General features: G+C 38.7%; 3 protein-coding genes across 3 annotated transcripts; all 3 read right to left on the bottom strand.

Moving 5' to 3' along the window:
• Positions 1-318: 318 nt before the first annotated feature.
• On the bottom strand, positions 319-4408 carry si:dkey-16l2.17 (serine protease 33). Its single transcript, XM_059556967.1, has 6 exons — positions 4345-4408; positions 4224-4247; positions 2408-2573; positions 2057-2328; positions 686-852; positions 319-614 (listed from the first exon to the last, which is right to left on the bottom strand). Exons 1-6 carry the CDS (start codon positions 4385-4387, stop codon positions 366-368), a joined length of 921 nt encoding a protein of 306 aa, XP_059412950.1. The 5' UTR covers positions 4388-4408; the 3' UTR covers positions 319-365.
• Positions 4409-5800: 1392 nt separating this feature from the next.
• LOC132145737 (histone acetyltransferase KAT8-like) lies at positions 5801-9083 on the bottom strand. The gene is made up of 11 exons (XM_059556961.1): positions 8691-9083; positions 8399-8473; positions 8137-8315; positions 7972-8025; positions 7670-7834; positions 7084-7173; positions 6815-6955; positions 6642-6735; positions 6403-6553; positions 6122-6276; positions 5801-6032 (listed from the first exon to the last, which is right to left on the bottom strand). The coding sequence occupies exons 1-11, from the start codon at positions 9028-9030 to the stop codon at positions 5968-5970; spliced, it is 1509 nt and encodes a 502-aa protein (XP_059412944.1). The 5' UTR covers positions 9031-9083; the 3' UTR covers positions 5801-5967.
• A 446-nt stretch (positions 9084-9529) lies between these two features.
• On the bottom strand, positions 9530-14154 carry LOC132145716 (E3 ubiquitin-protein ligase RNF25-like). Its single transcript, XM_059556942.1, has 10 exons — positions 14048-14154; positions 13538-13609; positions 13328-13424; positions 13157-13224; positions 12996-13065; positions 12482-12553; positions 12234-12380; positions 11909-11998; positions 11469-11606; positions 9530-10417 (listed from the first exon to the last, which is right to left on the bottom strand). Exons 1-10 carry the CDS (start codon positions 14137-14139, stop codon positions 9638-9640), a joined length of 1626 nt encoding a protein of 541 aa, XP_059412925.1. The 5' UTR covers positions 14140-14154; the 3' UTR covers positions 9530-9637.
• Positions 14155-14302: the final 148 nt, after the last annotated feature.

The raw sequence follows: 14302 nt of genomic DNA, 5'->3' as shown, positions 1-14302 counted from the left end.
AAATGATATTGTATTTATCATGTTGAATATTGGCATTTTACAGTGTTCTGATGCCTTGGTGACATTACTGAAACTGCATAAAAGAAATATAATTCACAGTAACAACAGTATATAACAACTAGATCTGTGCTTAGGAAGGATCAGATAGCCAGATCTCTCTATCATAAAACATGTCACATATTACATTATTGTTAAAAAAACAATTTGCAATACATATGAAGCTCAGCATTGGGTACATTTTGTGCTCCACAAAAGCATGTAGAACATGGCAAATCAATGCCACACAAACAAAACCTCAAAACTTCAAAACTTTCAAAACTTGACTGTGTTTCCCATGTGCATTGCATATATACTTAAAGAATATACTATCCCCACAAAAGTACTAATGCACAAGAGAGGCCAAGAACCAGAAGCGTTTGACTTTCACTCCTCTGAGCGTGACCGAGAAAGTGAGCTTCTGGAACTGTGCTGCGGATGAGGCTCGCGAAGCTGGAGACTCTGGAATAGATACCTGGCCGGTTCTTCTGAGCACAGCCAAGTCCAAAACTTACAACTCCAGCTTGAATCCAAGTCCCATTGCCACCAGCACAAACCAGAGGGCCTCCAGAGTCCCCCTGTAAGAGACAAATCATGTTATTTACATGGTAGATAGTCAGTACAATCGCAGTGTGATAGTCTCACATACCTGACAGGAATCCTTGCCTCCCTCCATGTATCCAGCACAGATCATGTCTGATAAGATATTGACTGTTACTAAATCAGATGACAATATCTGATACATTGACTGGCAGGAGGACTGGTTGATAATGGGCACCAGCACTTCCTGTAGCGGCCCGACTCCACCGAGAGAAACTATTTAAAGACAAAACAGAGACAAACCCAAAATGCAAATAATTACCAAATGTCCAAAACATTGTTAAAGTAGCATAACATAAAATAGGGAATAGATCTGTGATAAGCTGGAAGTCTTTGTCTGGACATTGTTTTTTTCCTTTTTTGCATGACCGCTATGTGATACATGTATTCGCTACTGACAGAAAGCAGTCTTATCTCTTGTCTCTCATTTCCATGTCAAATCATTTTAATATTTTCAATGCAGAAGCAATGGGCAATTTGCATAAATGCAAGGCATCAGGAAACTTATTTTTCTTCTCACTCTTGAGGACAATAAATAAATCTTCTGAATCTTATATTATGCTCTGGATTGATTTCAGAGATGTTAGAAATACTGGAAAACTTATGTTTTTCTTCAAACTGTGTCTTTTCAGGGTCCTGAACATGCTTGCACTCTGTCGTGTTGTCGATTATACTGTTCATGCAAAATTTCTGCTATGATTAGGATGTTTGCGGGTCAATCTGACCTGTCTATTTCATCCTTGAAGACAGCTGTATAGAAACTTTTTTATGTATTTCGTAATGTCAGCGTCCAAACTATCTTCTGAGGATATTTACATTTATACATTGTACATATGGCAGCTGAAGACCTGCATTGCACTGAAGGCATGATACGTTTTTTTATCAGATAATGTGTGTGTGTTCAGTTCGCTGGAAACTGAACCCATGATTTTGGTGTTGCTTATAACATGCTCTACTGTTTGAGCTTCAGGAAGATGTTTTAAAACAGTTACAATACTGTTTATAATATTTACATTTTCTGGAAAAAAGTACAAATTATTTCTAAATTCAGTTTTGAAGACAGGTTTTTGTTTTCGTAATAGGTGAGAAGTATTATTGTTCAAGGTTTGCTTTTTTTTTTTTTTAAGTTTGATTTTCACAGCGTGATTTTTGGTCAGTTTGTCCCAACCCTAAAGATCTTCACCAGATGTGGAACCTATACTGTTAAACAAGTAGAAAGAAAAAAAAAATCAATAGTTCAGTGAAATAAATGTGCTCTACTCATTGCTCTTGCTTTTTAACTATTTCTCCTCCTCCTACCACTACAGAAATGAGACGAAAATCCAGCTGTCACTCCAAAGAAAAAAAAAATCCACATCATTTGGCATGACTTTAAACAGTAAAATCTGTTAGTTTCCCCTTATGTCTTTTGGATTCTTACCACCCTCCTGAGTGTATCCCCAGCCCGTGACGTAGCACAAGGTTCCACTGTTGAACTGGAACCCAGCATATGGCAGACACACAGGCTGGATCCTGTCTGACCAGGTGACTGGAGAGCGCAGCTGCACTAAGGCTACATCTCTGCCCTCCTGAGGGCTTGAGTATCCTTCTGGAACGACCACTTGCTGCACCTGACTGACCATCTCAAACTGGTTATAGCCATTGAGCAGATGGCGTCCCATGTACAGGCGATACGAAGACACGTCTGAGGGGCTGAGGATAGAAGATAAAGAACATTAACTTCTCTATAATCTACAGTACACTGTCATTGATTATATGATATAAGACATACTTAGGAAAGCAGTGTGCAGCAGAAAGGACCCAATTTTTTGCAATTATGGATCCACCGCAAACATGGCCTTTGGCTCCCAACTGAATGTCCACTTGCCATGGCCACGCCCCTGCTGCTGCTTCAGCTCCTCCCACGATACGTTTCCCCAGCGGAGGCCTGCCGCACACTTAACGTGAACAGGTCAGAGGAGATTTAGTGTACATACACAGAGACTGTGTATACCAGATCACATCTGCCCTACAACGCCCCTGGAGTATCATTACATCTTCTCACTGTATTAATGAGGAGCTACACAGACAGGAGCATAAGTGTGAGTGAAAACTCTTGTGGGTAAGAAGGAGAAGGTTTAAAAAGGTCAAAGACGTGACGACGTGATGCTCTGCTTTTTTGAGCTATTAAAACTGCACGAAAATGAAATTCATACCAAAAATGAGCTTTCCTTTACTCTGAACATCAAGTTTCAAGTCAAGTCAAGTCAAGTTTGGACTTTGTGTCTGTCATTTGGATTTAATCTAAATGAGGCTTTAAATATGATGCAAGTCACTTGGATAAAATAAAATAAAAATCTGGCAAATTTATAATGTAAATGGACAAAAATTATTTAGCATAACATTTTGTTATTATTTAAAAAGAAATGAAATTAAAAATCCATTTTTATTTATTTATTTTGTTATGTATCATTAATATAAAATTTGAAGTGATATAGTCACTGTAACTATGGTTGGGAATCTAAAATCAATTCCATTTCCAGAATCAGATACTTAAGGTCAGGAATTGGATACTTCTTGCAAAATTTCAATTTCATTTGCACCTATCAATTCCTGTGTGCGCATCTTCTATCTTTAGGTGGTGAAAAGGGGCTGTTGAATCATTCATTCAGAAGATTTGTTCAAACAAAACCGGTATCCAGTAATGAAACAAGTAATGAAACAGGTAAATCTTGAGTGAGTCATTGAATCATTCCATTCATAAATTCAATGAGATTTTGTTTAGTTGTCAATTTTTTTCCTTCAAAATTATGAGAACTACAATTTACATACCGTTTGTGAAACAGAAAGGTTCTTTAGACTCTAAGGTTCTTTATGGAACCAATTAGACAAAAAGGTTCTTTTATGGCATCCTGAAGCACCTTTGTTTTTAAGAGTGTAAACAGCTCTTAATTGAGTCCAGTTTTTATGTAGCTAGCTGATTTTTGTTTATGGTATTCAGCAGCAATTATATATAAAAAAAAAAAAAACACAGAATCAATATGTGTGAAATCTAAATTTAAATCTAAATGATTGACTTCATTTTTTTTTTAAACCACATTGTAATAGAAACTGGGAATCGATAAGGATCAGATTTGAAATTGAGGAAATTCAGACGATACCCAACTCTAACTGTAACTGACATAGAAGGACAATTTGGAGTCATGTGACAAGAAAACAGTAAAACATACGTTAGACCAATACAGAAACAATCAAGACATTATAAATGATTTATTTTTATTTAATTTTTTTTATAATAGAAAGTTATGTCTTATTTGTACTAAACTGTGTACCTTTAAATGTTATTATACCTGGAAAAATATTTGAAGACTTTTGTTATTGAAATAAGTATTTGGTGCCAGTATTTTAGTACTAAGGCTAATTACATAATTTTATTCAATTCTCATGATTATTAAAAAATCTTATTAAAACAACTTGAGTACAAAGATTAAACTACTAACAAAACAAAACAACAATATATATATATATATATATATATATATATATATATATATATATATATATATATATATATATGTGTGTGTGTGTGTGTGTGTGTATATGATTACCTTGTGCCACACATGTCGACAGACCTGATGTTTTAAGACACAAAACGACAAATGATTAATTTAATGAATGCATTGAATCAAATAGTTAGCAATAGACATTTACTACACCCCAAAGACTTACCTGTTAACATCAAGACAAGGAGCTGCAGCCATGAATCAGTCATTCTGTTCAGTTTGACAAGTTTGTGTAAATAATCACGTTCATGAATAAACTAATTTACACTTATTGGGCTCTAATTCAATAATAATAATAAAAAAAACAACAACATTGTTATCAACAGTTAAGGTCCAAAAACTCACTTGTAATGTCAGAGGTCCTTTATTCAAAAAAATAATCCAGTCACTTATATACGAACAATGAAGAAGTCTGTCAACTTTAAAAGGTTATCTTCTAACGCACAAGAAAACGTCCTCGAACATCTGAGGGCTCTCGTCGAGCCAAGTTAGAGATTCGTGATGATGCCTCGCTCTGAGAACGAAACATATTCGTGTCTTTCCGACATTCATTTACATTTACTGAGAGCTGAAGACAAAGAAGGTGATGTGCTCGAGAAGTAAGAAAAGAGCAGCGAGTGAACACGCAGGAATCTTCACTTGCCAGAGAATGCGTTGAAGTACCTGTGCGTCTCTACCTGCTGCCAGCGTCCAATCACAGCGCGCGTCTCAATCTCCTCCCGAATAATGAGCCCGTTGTTCTCTTCAGAGAGAAAACTCATCAGCAGAGCACAGGTCCCGCCGGAGTCCTGCGTGTCGCTCGGTTAGATTGAGTCTTTTTGGTAACAATGAACTGAATTCTGAGTAATCTTTTCGCACGCCACACAATAGTATTTTACAGTCTGAAAAATGATTAATATTCAAAATACTTAAATACAGTTCGTTTTGTTTTAATGTATATAACATCTTGTAACAACATTTTCTATATTTAGATGCATAATGAAAACTAAAGAAAATGTTTTTTTTTTTTGTAAAACAGCAGTAACAACTAATTTGTCATTGTATCACTAGAGTAACCATATTTGAATCACTGTATTCACAAATAACTGGTTATAAGAAGTCTGCCAAAAACACCTTGAAGCATCTAGAACACATAATTTAACATGTTATTTAAATATAAATAAATAAAGCTTTATTAAATAATTTGCCATTAATAAGAATGAAACCGTATAAGGTTCAGTATCAGTGGTATCCTTTAAGTATTACTGTAACCAAGTTATTGTTCCTCAAGTTGAAGGGTCAGTCATTTGACCCTCTTTATCTTACACACACACACACACACACACACACACACACACACATACATACAGACTTATTCTCAGTATATTGTATATAGGGATCAACTTTCACCTAAAAGCCAGACAGGTGCTTCATGTGAATCAGTAATTCTATACTGCCAAATGAATAATTCAGCATAATGTAGCTTGACTTTACAACTTTCTTCATCCAAAAGTTGTGTGAAGATGGAGGGGAGACTGGTATAATATTAAACTAGCTCACAGAACACAGAACTGAAGTAGGTCTACCATACTGTTGCACTGAAATGTTCATTTTTAAGTAAAGATGACTCACAAACAATGACATGAATATTACTATTCATTTATTTAAAAAAAATAACAGACTCATTACAATGCAAATGTACAATCTTAGACCTTTCCCTCTTGGAGAAAGTATTTCTACATGATATTTAGGTTAGCTGTGAAAAACATCTTGGGTGAAGGGGCGGTTTCACTCTCCCTTTTTGCCACGTTCACTTTTTAGGGAACTTGGCCTGCTTGTGTTTGGGAGGAGCCCATTTCAAACAATGTGTGTCCACTGTAGAAACAAAATTTAAATGTTTTAAACTCTTAAAAGCATGTTAACACATATACAAAGCAAAATAGAACAAGGGGCAGATCTGTTACCTGTTATTGGTGGTTTCTTGTACTGGGCACTTTTGAGATGCTCCTCGACAAGTTTTGGTGTGACACAGATGACGTGCTGACCTTTCCAGTACTTGACCATGTTCAGAGACTGTAGCGTGCTGATAATGTCACTCTGAGTAATGCTGGTCATCTGACTGTGGGTGCAGACATTATGCATTAGTTAGATCTCTTCATCAAAGCCTTGGCAGTTAACTCTGCATGCAACCTCATGCATTTGTTTACATGCAGGTTTGTTCTTGTATTTGGGACTGGATGTGTACCTGAGGTCTTTGATGGACAGCGTCCCTCTGAAGTCTCGCAAAATCTCTAGTAGTACCCAAGACCAGTAACTCCTGTAACTCAACTTCCCCAAGTCTGACAGAGGCTTCTCTGGAGACCCCACCGTACTCTCCAGCTTAGACAACTCATAACCTGAGAAGAGTATGACTCCAGTTATCAGTGTATGTGCTTAAATCAGAAGGGAACATCTGCCGAGAGGTGAATCAGGGGTGAAACCTACTGAATGCAATTAGAAATTTTCCATATCCTCTTCTCTGGTATGGAGGAAGAGTGAGAATACAAGCCACATTGTTCCCATCTGGAGACTCCTTCTCCTGCTCATCAAGAATACATTGTTAATCGAGATACACATACAGAGATACGCTTTAAAAACAAACCAAAGGAACACTTCACCTTAGAGAAGTAACCCACAATATGTGCTCCCTGTTTGTTGACTTCAGTGAGGATGTAGAAGATGAATGGCTCTACATCGAAGTAAAGCGTTTTATGATCCAGAAAGAGCTTCGCCAGGAGACACAGATTCTGACAGTAGATCTGCACCGAGAAGGACAGTGTCAACAACAAACTGTGGGGAAAAGGTACAGCTGCATAGGGATTTGAAATCTGTCCCAAAATAATTCGTTTCTATGCTTCATTTTAATGGCAGGTGTGATCTGGCTCACCTTATGGTCCTTCCCATCAACCTCGTACACGGAGATATTGTTCCTGCGATAAATCTCTTTGCCTGGAGGCTGACGCCACTGACACTGCGACTGAAACAGGAGCCATTGAGAAACAAAGAAACAGCAAAACAAAAGACAGTGTAAATTCAGCAAGAACATTAACCTTACTCCGGGAAGACGGAAATGCTATAAAACGAACACACACAAACACACACACACACACACAAAATCAGCTGATCGACAATGAATAACACTGATCTAAGAACAAATACTTGTAGAAAGTGCACTTCCGGTTCCATTGTACCGAAGTCAGTGTTTTTTTTTAATAGGCTTTTGGTTAAATGCCTGAATTAAGGTCTAATACATACACACTCTATTCAACCTTTGTTGGTCAAAAAGCTTATTTAAAAAAAGAAAATCCACAATCCACTGGAAAAATCCTGTTGATATTTAGTTGACAGAAGCAGTCACTGCTGCACTCTATTCCAAGCCATTCAACTCATCAGCACAGATGTATAGCACCCCCTATGGTTTAATAACAGACGTTACTGTGTAAATCAACAACAAAACCATTGTGTGGACTGACCAGGTGGTATCTGAAAGTCTTCTCATACTTCATATACTTCAGGCAGTATTCACAGATCCAGAGCTTGGGCTGTTTTCCGTAGTCCTCAGGGAAAGGAGAGAAGTACCATGCGTCAATCTCAAAGTTTCCAATCTGAATCTTGTCCACATATTTTACTTTTGTGATCTGAAAATAAAAGCAACATTTCGGATAAAAATCAGAAAACGGGTAGACATAGTTTGTTACTGATATTGATGTAAAACACCATAAACAGTGTGAGGATGCAAAGCAAGAGTGTTATGCAAATGTTGCCCCCCTCGTACCGCCTCGTGCTCTTTCTCCAGGGCTGCTGTAGTGGGGTCCATCTCTGCATACGTCTGAGAGAAGAATACAAGCAGTCAAATAATTACACATGTTGCTGTCAGACTGATGTGGCCTTCCTCAGAAACAACACAGATCAGCGTGTGCAGAGACGTGATGACAGGTACCTTCTGAACGTGGTTTATCTCGTCATGTTTACGCTTCTGGTTTCGGGTGATCTTCCTCTCAGGCTGGTCCACTAGTTCACCTCCACCTCCCTCCTCCACACTCTTTCTCACTGCGTCTTTCACAGTCTTCGTCAGGGCCAAACGTGCCTTTCCAACCCACTCATCTAAACGTCTGTTAACTGCCAATGACAAAACAGAGCTTGTGCTCACTGAATCTGTAATACACAAACCTGTAAAGCATCTGTAAAGCAGTTCCACTCACATCCAACATAGTGGACATAAAACTCTTCTCTGCCTTCCTGCTCATTCAGCCGAGACTGAATAACCTCTGCTGAATCTGAAAGAAAAAAAGAAAACATATGAATAAATAAAAAGTATGTGCATGCACATTTGGGGTTTGCATGGGCTGTCGCTTATGAATTTCTCAATCATGTTTTCATAACGATAATGATTAAATTATAATACATAAGTAATACAGAATTTAATCACAAATGGCAAATTAATTATTTCTGAAAAAATATTATACTACGCATTGCTTGACGCCATGAGCTTACGCCATGTTTTGTCCGCACGCTGACACAAATAAGTCTCCCCGATTTCTACGGACACCTCCTGCTCTCTGCCGCCGACGTGCGACAGCCCATCCCCGGAGTGCGGAGTACTTGAGCCCGCGGCTTCTCGTTCTCGATCCGCGGCCTCCGCCTCGTCCTCTTCCCCGCCACTGCCGTTTGATGAACATGTCGCTCGCGTTCCCGTCTCCAAGCTTCCTCGGTCGCTTCCAGCGTGACCAACGTCTATTTCAACATCCATTCGCTCTTCTGAACCGCAGTTATCGTATGAATTGTTCATGTTTGGGTGGCGATTGTTTGACATCGACATCGCTACGGAAGACATCTTTGTCTATTTGAAAACATTGCGCACGCCGCGTTGACTCGCGCATGCGCAGAACGAATCTAGTCCTGGTCTGTTTTGTGTAATAGTGCTCTGTTTTGTTTCACTTATATAGATGATACACATTTTATATAAAGTATTTTAACAAGAATAAACACATTATACATTTTGATAAATTTGTTAAAATGTTGTAATTATACATCCCCTGTGCGCGCGCGCGTGTATGTGTGTGTATATATATATATGTGTCTAAATTAAATACTTAAATACTACATCTATCCTATTTATTTAACTTTTATCTTATTTAACCTGCAACAGAAAGAACAAACTACTTCAAAGTTCTGATTTATGGATTTAGGACATTTTCACAATTGCTTTGGAAAAAGTTAAACATCATTGAACTTCTACAATGGCTAGACTCCTTCCTAATTGCAATGTCTACTCCTTTATTTTCACTAAAAACAATGACGAACCCAAGAGAGGAAGGAAAAACATGGGCCAGTTTACTGCTTGTGGACAACTTTATTATAGACACAGACATAATGATGGTACAGCTGGTGAAACTGGGAGGTACGCTTGTTCCTCTGCCTGTACCTCCCCTCTCCCATTGTCAGAGCACTCCCTCCTTCCTAAATTCTTTTTCCACTCTCTGATGCAAACCCCTGCCACCACCCCTATAAGCCCCGCCCCCTCTGTGATGATGCCCAGCCCCTCCCTCTCGGGCTCGTTGTCCTCCTCCACGGTGGCAAACACTTCCAGAAGTATCCCAGTGACTGGGTCCCTTGAAGTTCCTCTCCTGCCAGTGTCCATGTTGTCGTCCGGAGCTACGACCGCCACGCTTCCATCCTCGACCCACATGTTCCCTTTCTGGGCGTCCTTCCTGTAAGATTGTCTGAGTCACATCTTTTGAAATACACACGTTTTGTTGGCTCAGATCTTGTCCCCTGTTGGATTCTGATGTAAACTTCACTTGAGAAACGTTTTTTTCTTCTTCATTGGTCAAAGGCTGTGTTATTTTATCACCGAGTTCACATTCCTGTCCTTGTGCTGTACTTCCTCCCCGCGGTGTGGGGTTCAGTGGGCCGGAGTTGACATGATTAATCTTATCAGAAGAATGCATGAGCCTGCCCAGTCGTTCTACCCCAGGTGTAGTCATCGTGTGACGTGCTGATCCCCCTCTTCCGCCTCCTCTTCCTCTACGACCTCTCTTGAAGTCACCTTGCTGCCTTCTCTCATGAGTGCACAGGCGCTGTGATTGGCCCGTAGTGTGATGACTTTGAGAGGCTTGGGTTGCATCGGTAGAATCCTGGGACAAGGAAGGGAGTGACTGAGAAGATTCGGCAATGGAGGCATCCTCCGTTGCAGGAGTGTCAGAAACATTAGCTGGACCCTGAGGAAACATCCCACATTCATTTATTTTTTCACATTCTGACATTGAGAACTCAGGCAATGAACACAGTGCAGCTAAATACGATCATCGCTCCTGTTAAATTTTATAAATATTATAAATATTAAAAGGGGTCATGAACTGAGAAATCAAAATTACCTTGATCTTTATCATCAGATGTCACAGTGCTATAAAACATTCAGTTTGTTTCAGAACTTAAAACATTCTTGTTAGTCTAAAAACAGCTTTTATTAAAGCCAATCAGCCAAAACTGCAGGTTTTAGAATGTGCCACTCTATGATGTAATAGTGTGGCTAAACTCGGCCTCCGCAGAAGATCAGTGCCTGCTTCTAAATCACTGCCTGTTTAGCCCATTGATTTGTACACATAATTGGTAAATGACAATTGCAGGCCTACGCAGAAACAAAAAAAATTATAAACTTTTTATGATGAACTTTATTTTTAATGAAGCACCAGACCAGTAAGAACTTGTTCCTTTGTTTATTTCATTTTACCGCGGATGATGCTGCGCCGACTGTTTTATTGAATCCAATGTTGTACCATACAAGTGTGAGTAACTGTTTTCATTTATTTTATGACATTCTCATTTGATGCTCATAAATTTCTTCATATTGCGGCAGTATCTGATAACACCAAATCAATTAAAGAATAGAAATTGCACCATGAAAGATCTCCATGATTAGCCTGTTTTTGAACTTCCTGTTTTTCTCTGCTTGAGAACTTCTGTCCAATGAATGGAGGATCTTGGCACGTGTGGCTTCGTTTACAATTTTACACTTGCAAAAAAAAATGCCAGTGTGAAAGCCAACTGCACCAAACAAAAAAAAATCTACATTGTATTTGATCCACTTGCCTGGTGTGAATACACCCTTACTTCTAAATTCTGATGTTTTTTTTACTGTAAAAACCTTGATTACTAACATCATAAGTGGACCTCAAAGAACAGTATGAAATAAAAAAAACAAAGCCAGTACATGACCCCTTTATTACTAAAATATTATAAAAAGTAATCTATGTTCCATCTAGGATTTACCTCATTAATGTGAATTAGGAATCTATTGGACTCTGTTTCGGGGTCAATAACTCCGCCCTTTTCCTTCTGCCGTTCCAGAACCTTCTGGAGTGCTGCCCATTTCTTTTTAAATTCCCCACCCATGACTGCATCGTCCTGCTGTGTGTGAAAGAATAATAAACACAACATTCATGTGTGTCCACAACATGTGATCAGTGAGCATACATGAGGGTGCTGAGCTTTCCAACTAGACATCCTGGCATAGTCAGCTAACAAGAGAGACTGCACACGGGACAATGACGCACTGCTTGGCAGTGCTTGTGTACTGCTTGGCACAGAACACAAGGGTGACATTGTCCACTTGACATTTCTAACAATGACAAACGTCAGGCCAGATTAGCTTGACTCAACTGCAAACACCGAATCCACGGAGAATGAAACAGTGTGTCCGAGTGTCTTACCTGTGTGAAAACTGGAGCAGGAGAGGAAACTAGGGCATCCAAATCATAGGTGAGAGGGTCTCTACACACAGGGCAAACAACAGCTAACTCCTGTTAATGAAACGAAAAATACATAATATTATAAATGCTTCCTGTTATTCAAGCTCACCTCACTGCCTCTTTATGGACTGCAATTAGCTAAGCTTTCACAGTTTGACACTGAATTAAATTATATAGTAATAATGTAATACACAAAACTGTTGACTGGAAATTATTGAAAACCAAATGAGTAGCATTTTGCTTGAAGTAAGGAAAACATATGAACGTGTAGAAAAAGATGCCGCACCTGTTCCTCCGTCCTGTCTCTGGTTTTGTCCTCCTCCAGCTCCCTCTCACGGTCCTTCAGCTCCATCTCAGAGTGAGTGATGTAGCGGCCGAGACAGTGAGAATGGAAATAGTGATAGCAGCTGGTCTTAGTGAACACTTCCCCTTCCTATGGTTTTGAAAGAGGAGGAACAAGCGCAACAATATTTACAACTTTTACAAACAGGCCACAAACCACACTAAGTGCATGTTACAATGAAAACAGCAGACCTTAAAGCCATACAGACAGATGACACAGTTTCCATGGGGAATATTGCTCTCGGTCAGGATCTCTTTGGCTCTCTGTGAGGATGACAGAGAGAAACTGTTTGAGACTAACACATGTTGGAAGGCACATACCTCACTCTTTAAAGATGTTTTTGAAACAAGTGTCCAATGCTCACCAAGGCTGCATTCATTTGATATAAATGGCAGCAAATCAGCAATATTGTGAAATATATTTTCAAATGTAATTTATTCCCGTGATGGCAAAGTTTTAATCAGCAATTTCTTTTAATAATTCAATTTGCTGCTCAGGAAACATTTCTTACTATTTTCAATGTATGTTATGCTACTTAATAATTGATGAATAGAAAGTTTAAAAGAACACCATTTATTTGAAATAGAATTTTGTAACATTATAAATGTCTTGACTGTCAGTTTTGATCAATTAAATGCATCCTACGGAATAAAAGCCTGAATTTCTACAAGCGGTGTATTTTTGGACTGAATGAAGAATCCAAACCTCTATGAGCTGATACAGTACAGCTGTCCCGATACATGACTCTGCCTCCATCTGCACACTCCTCTGTAAACTAACAGAGGAAAACAGCGGATATGAAAGTATACAGATAAACAGGACATTTTAAAGTTTTAAAACAGCAGTTTGTAATAATAATCAAACACCTGAGCAGTTTATCATCCGAGAGTCCACGTGGATTGTGAATAGAGATGCCAGGGGATGAATATGGGTACTGGAAGTGAATAAAAAATACTCTCAGAACACCAACAGGGACATAAAAGTTGCCAGTAAAGATGTAACATTACCATAATATTACAGCAATTTGACCAACAAACCTGAGAGTCCAGATCCATTGTCAAAGTAAGACGGACAAACTGAGACAGACAGTCCTCCGCAGTGGAAGGATAGAGTACCAGACTGACTGTCCACCCTCTAGAAATGAGACGGATTTGACAGATTTATTTTTGTCCGCTTTAATGATACAGAATTATTATCTCAAGCAATTCATGAATAACTAAAAGAGCAATAGATGCTCGAATATTTACCCCTCATCTCTCTGATCAACACTGAGCTCATCCAAGTAGATGGACTGCAGCACTTCGATTTCAGACAGGACACTGTGGGGTCAAACAGATGTGAGCTGAACTTCGTGTAGAACTAGTGTAATTATAACAACCCTGAGCATGACACATCAGATGGCCAAAGGGCCAAAGATAAACACAGCACTAACACACTCGACCATTTGTTTACTTCGACATTGACTATCTAACGCCTACCGGTTAAGTCTGATTAACTAACTACAGATTCTTTATGTTAGCCTCGGACCAAATTATCTTCTTACATACTTTTATAGGTATGTACTATTAGTTTTTTAAACGGCATGTCACCTATGACAGCTCTCCTTTATCGTAACCAACTGTGGTGTGTAATTTAAATAGTTTTAGTCTTACAAATGAGATATTTTCAGTTTGTATATCAAACTACTACTGATTTATATGAGAATTCAAAATAAATACATGTTTCTGGCGGTATTTATCGGCAGACCCAACACTCACTCGCTCTCGGCAGCCATGTCCGCGGTGACGTCAGCCTTCCTTCCACGACATCGGTCAGCTGACACAGAGCTGACGGTAAAAACATTCTTCATCTCGATCTAAACATTAAATCCGCATTTATTTATTAATATTATTATTAGAATGCACAGATCTCTGATATTAATTAGAAAGATGCTTTGTTTGGTATTTTCAAGTTTAAGGTGTAGGCTACACTTTAAAATTCACAAAAATGTACCCATGTAATATATTTTTTAT

This window comes from Carassius carassius, chromosome 1, assembly GCF_963082965.1.
Source record: "Carassius carassius chromosome 1, fCarCar2.1, whole genome shotgun sequence".
In the NCBI taxonomy this organism is placed as follows: domain Eukaryota; kingdom Metazoa; phylum Chordata; class Actinopteri; order Cypriniformes; family Cyprinidae; genus Carassius; species Carassius carassius.
The sequence above is the reverse complement of the archived record's forward strand: the minus strand, read 5'-3'. Positions and strand labels throughout refer to the sequence as shown.

What these genes read in the sequence shown, in the direction of transcription:
- si:dkey-16l2.17 (XM_059556967.1), bottom strand. Translation starts at nt 4,387, where the DNA reads ATGACTGATTCATGGCTGCAGCTCCTTGTCTTGATGTTAACAG. An exon ending in GGGATACACTCAGGAGGGTG is followed by an intron (nt 853 to 2,056) that starts GTAAGAATCCAA and finishes GTCTTTAAATAG; the next exon opens with TTTCTCTCGGTGGAGTCGGG. An exon ending in GAGGCAAGGATTCCTGTCAG is followed by an intron (nt 615 to 685) that starts GTATGTGAGACT and finishes TGTCTCTTACAG; the next exon opens with GGGGACTCTGGAGGCCCTCT.
- LOC132145737 (XM_059556961.1), bottom strand. Translation starts at nt 9,030, where the DNA reads ATGTCTTCCGTAGCGATGTCGATGTCAAACAATCGCCACCCAAACATG. An exon ending in AGACTTTCAGATACCACCTG is followed by an intron (nt 7,174 to 7,669) that starts GTCAGTCCACAC and finishes CTCCTGTTTCAG; the next exon opens with TCGCAGTGTCAGTGGCGTCA. An exon ending in CTGTCCATCAAAGACCTCAG is followed by an intron (nt 6,277 to 6,402) that starts GTACACATCCAG and finishes CTGCACCCACAG; the next exon opens with TCAGATGACCAGCATTACTC.
- LOC132145716 (XM_059556942.1), bottom strand. Translation starts at nt 14,139, where the DNA reads ATGAAGAATGTTTTTACCGTCAGCTCTGTGTCAGCTGACCGATGTCGT. An exon ending in GACATGGCTGCCGAGAGCGA is followed by an intron (nt 13,610 to 14,047) that starts GTGAGTGTTGGG and finishes TTGACCCCACAG; the next exon opens with TGTCCTGTCTGAAATCGAAG. An exon ending in GTTGATCAGAGAGATGAGGG is followed by an intron (nt 13,425 to 13,537) that starts GTAAATATTCGA and finishes TCTCATTTCTAG; the next exon opens with AGGGTGGACAGTCAGTCTGG.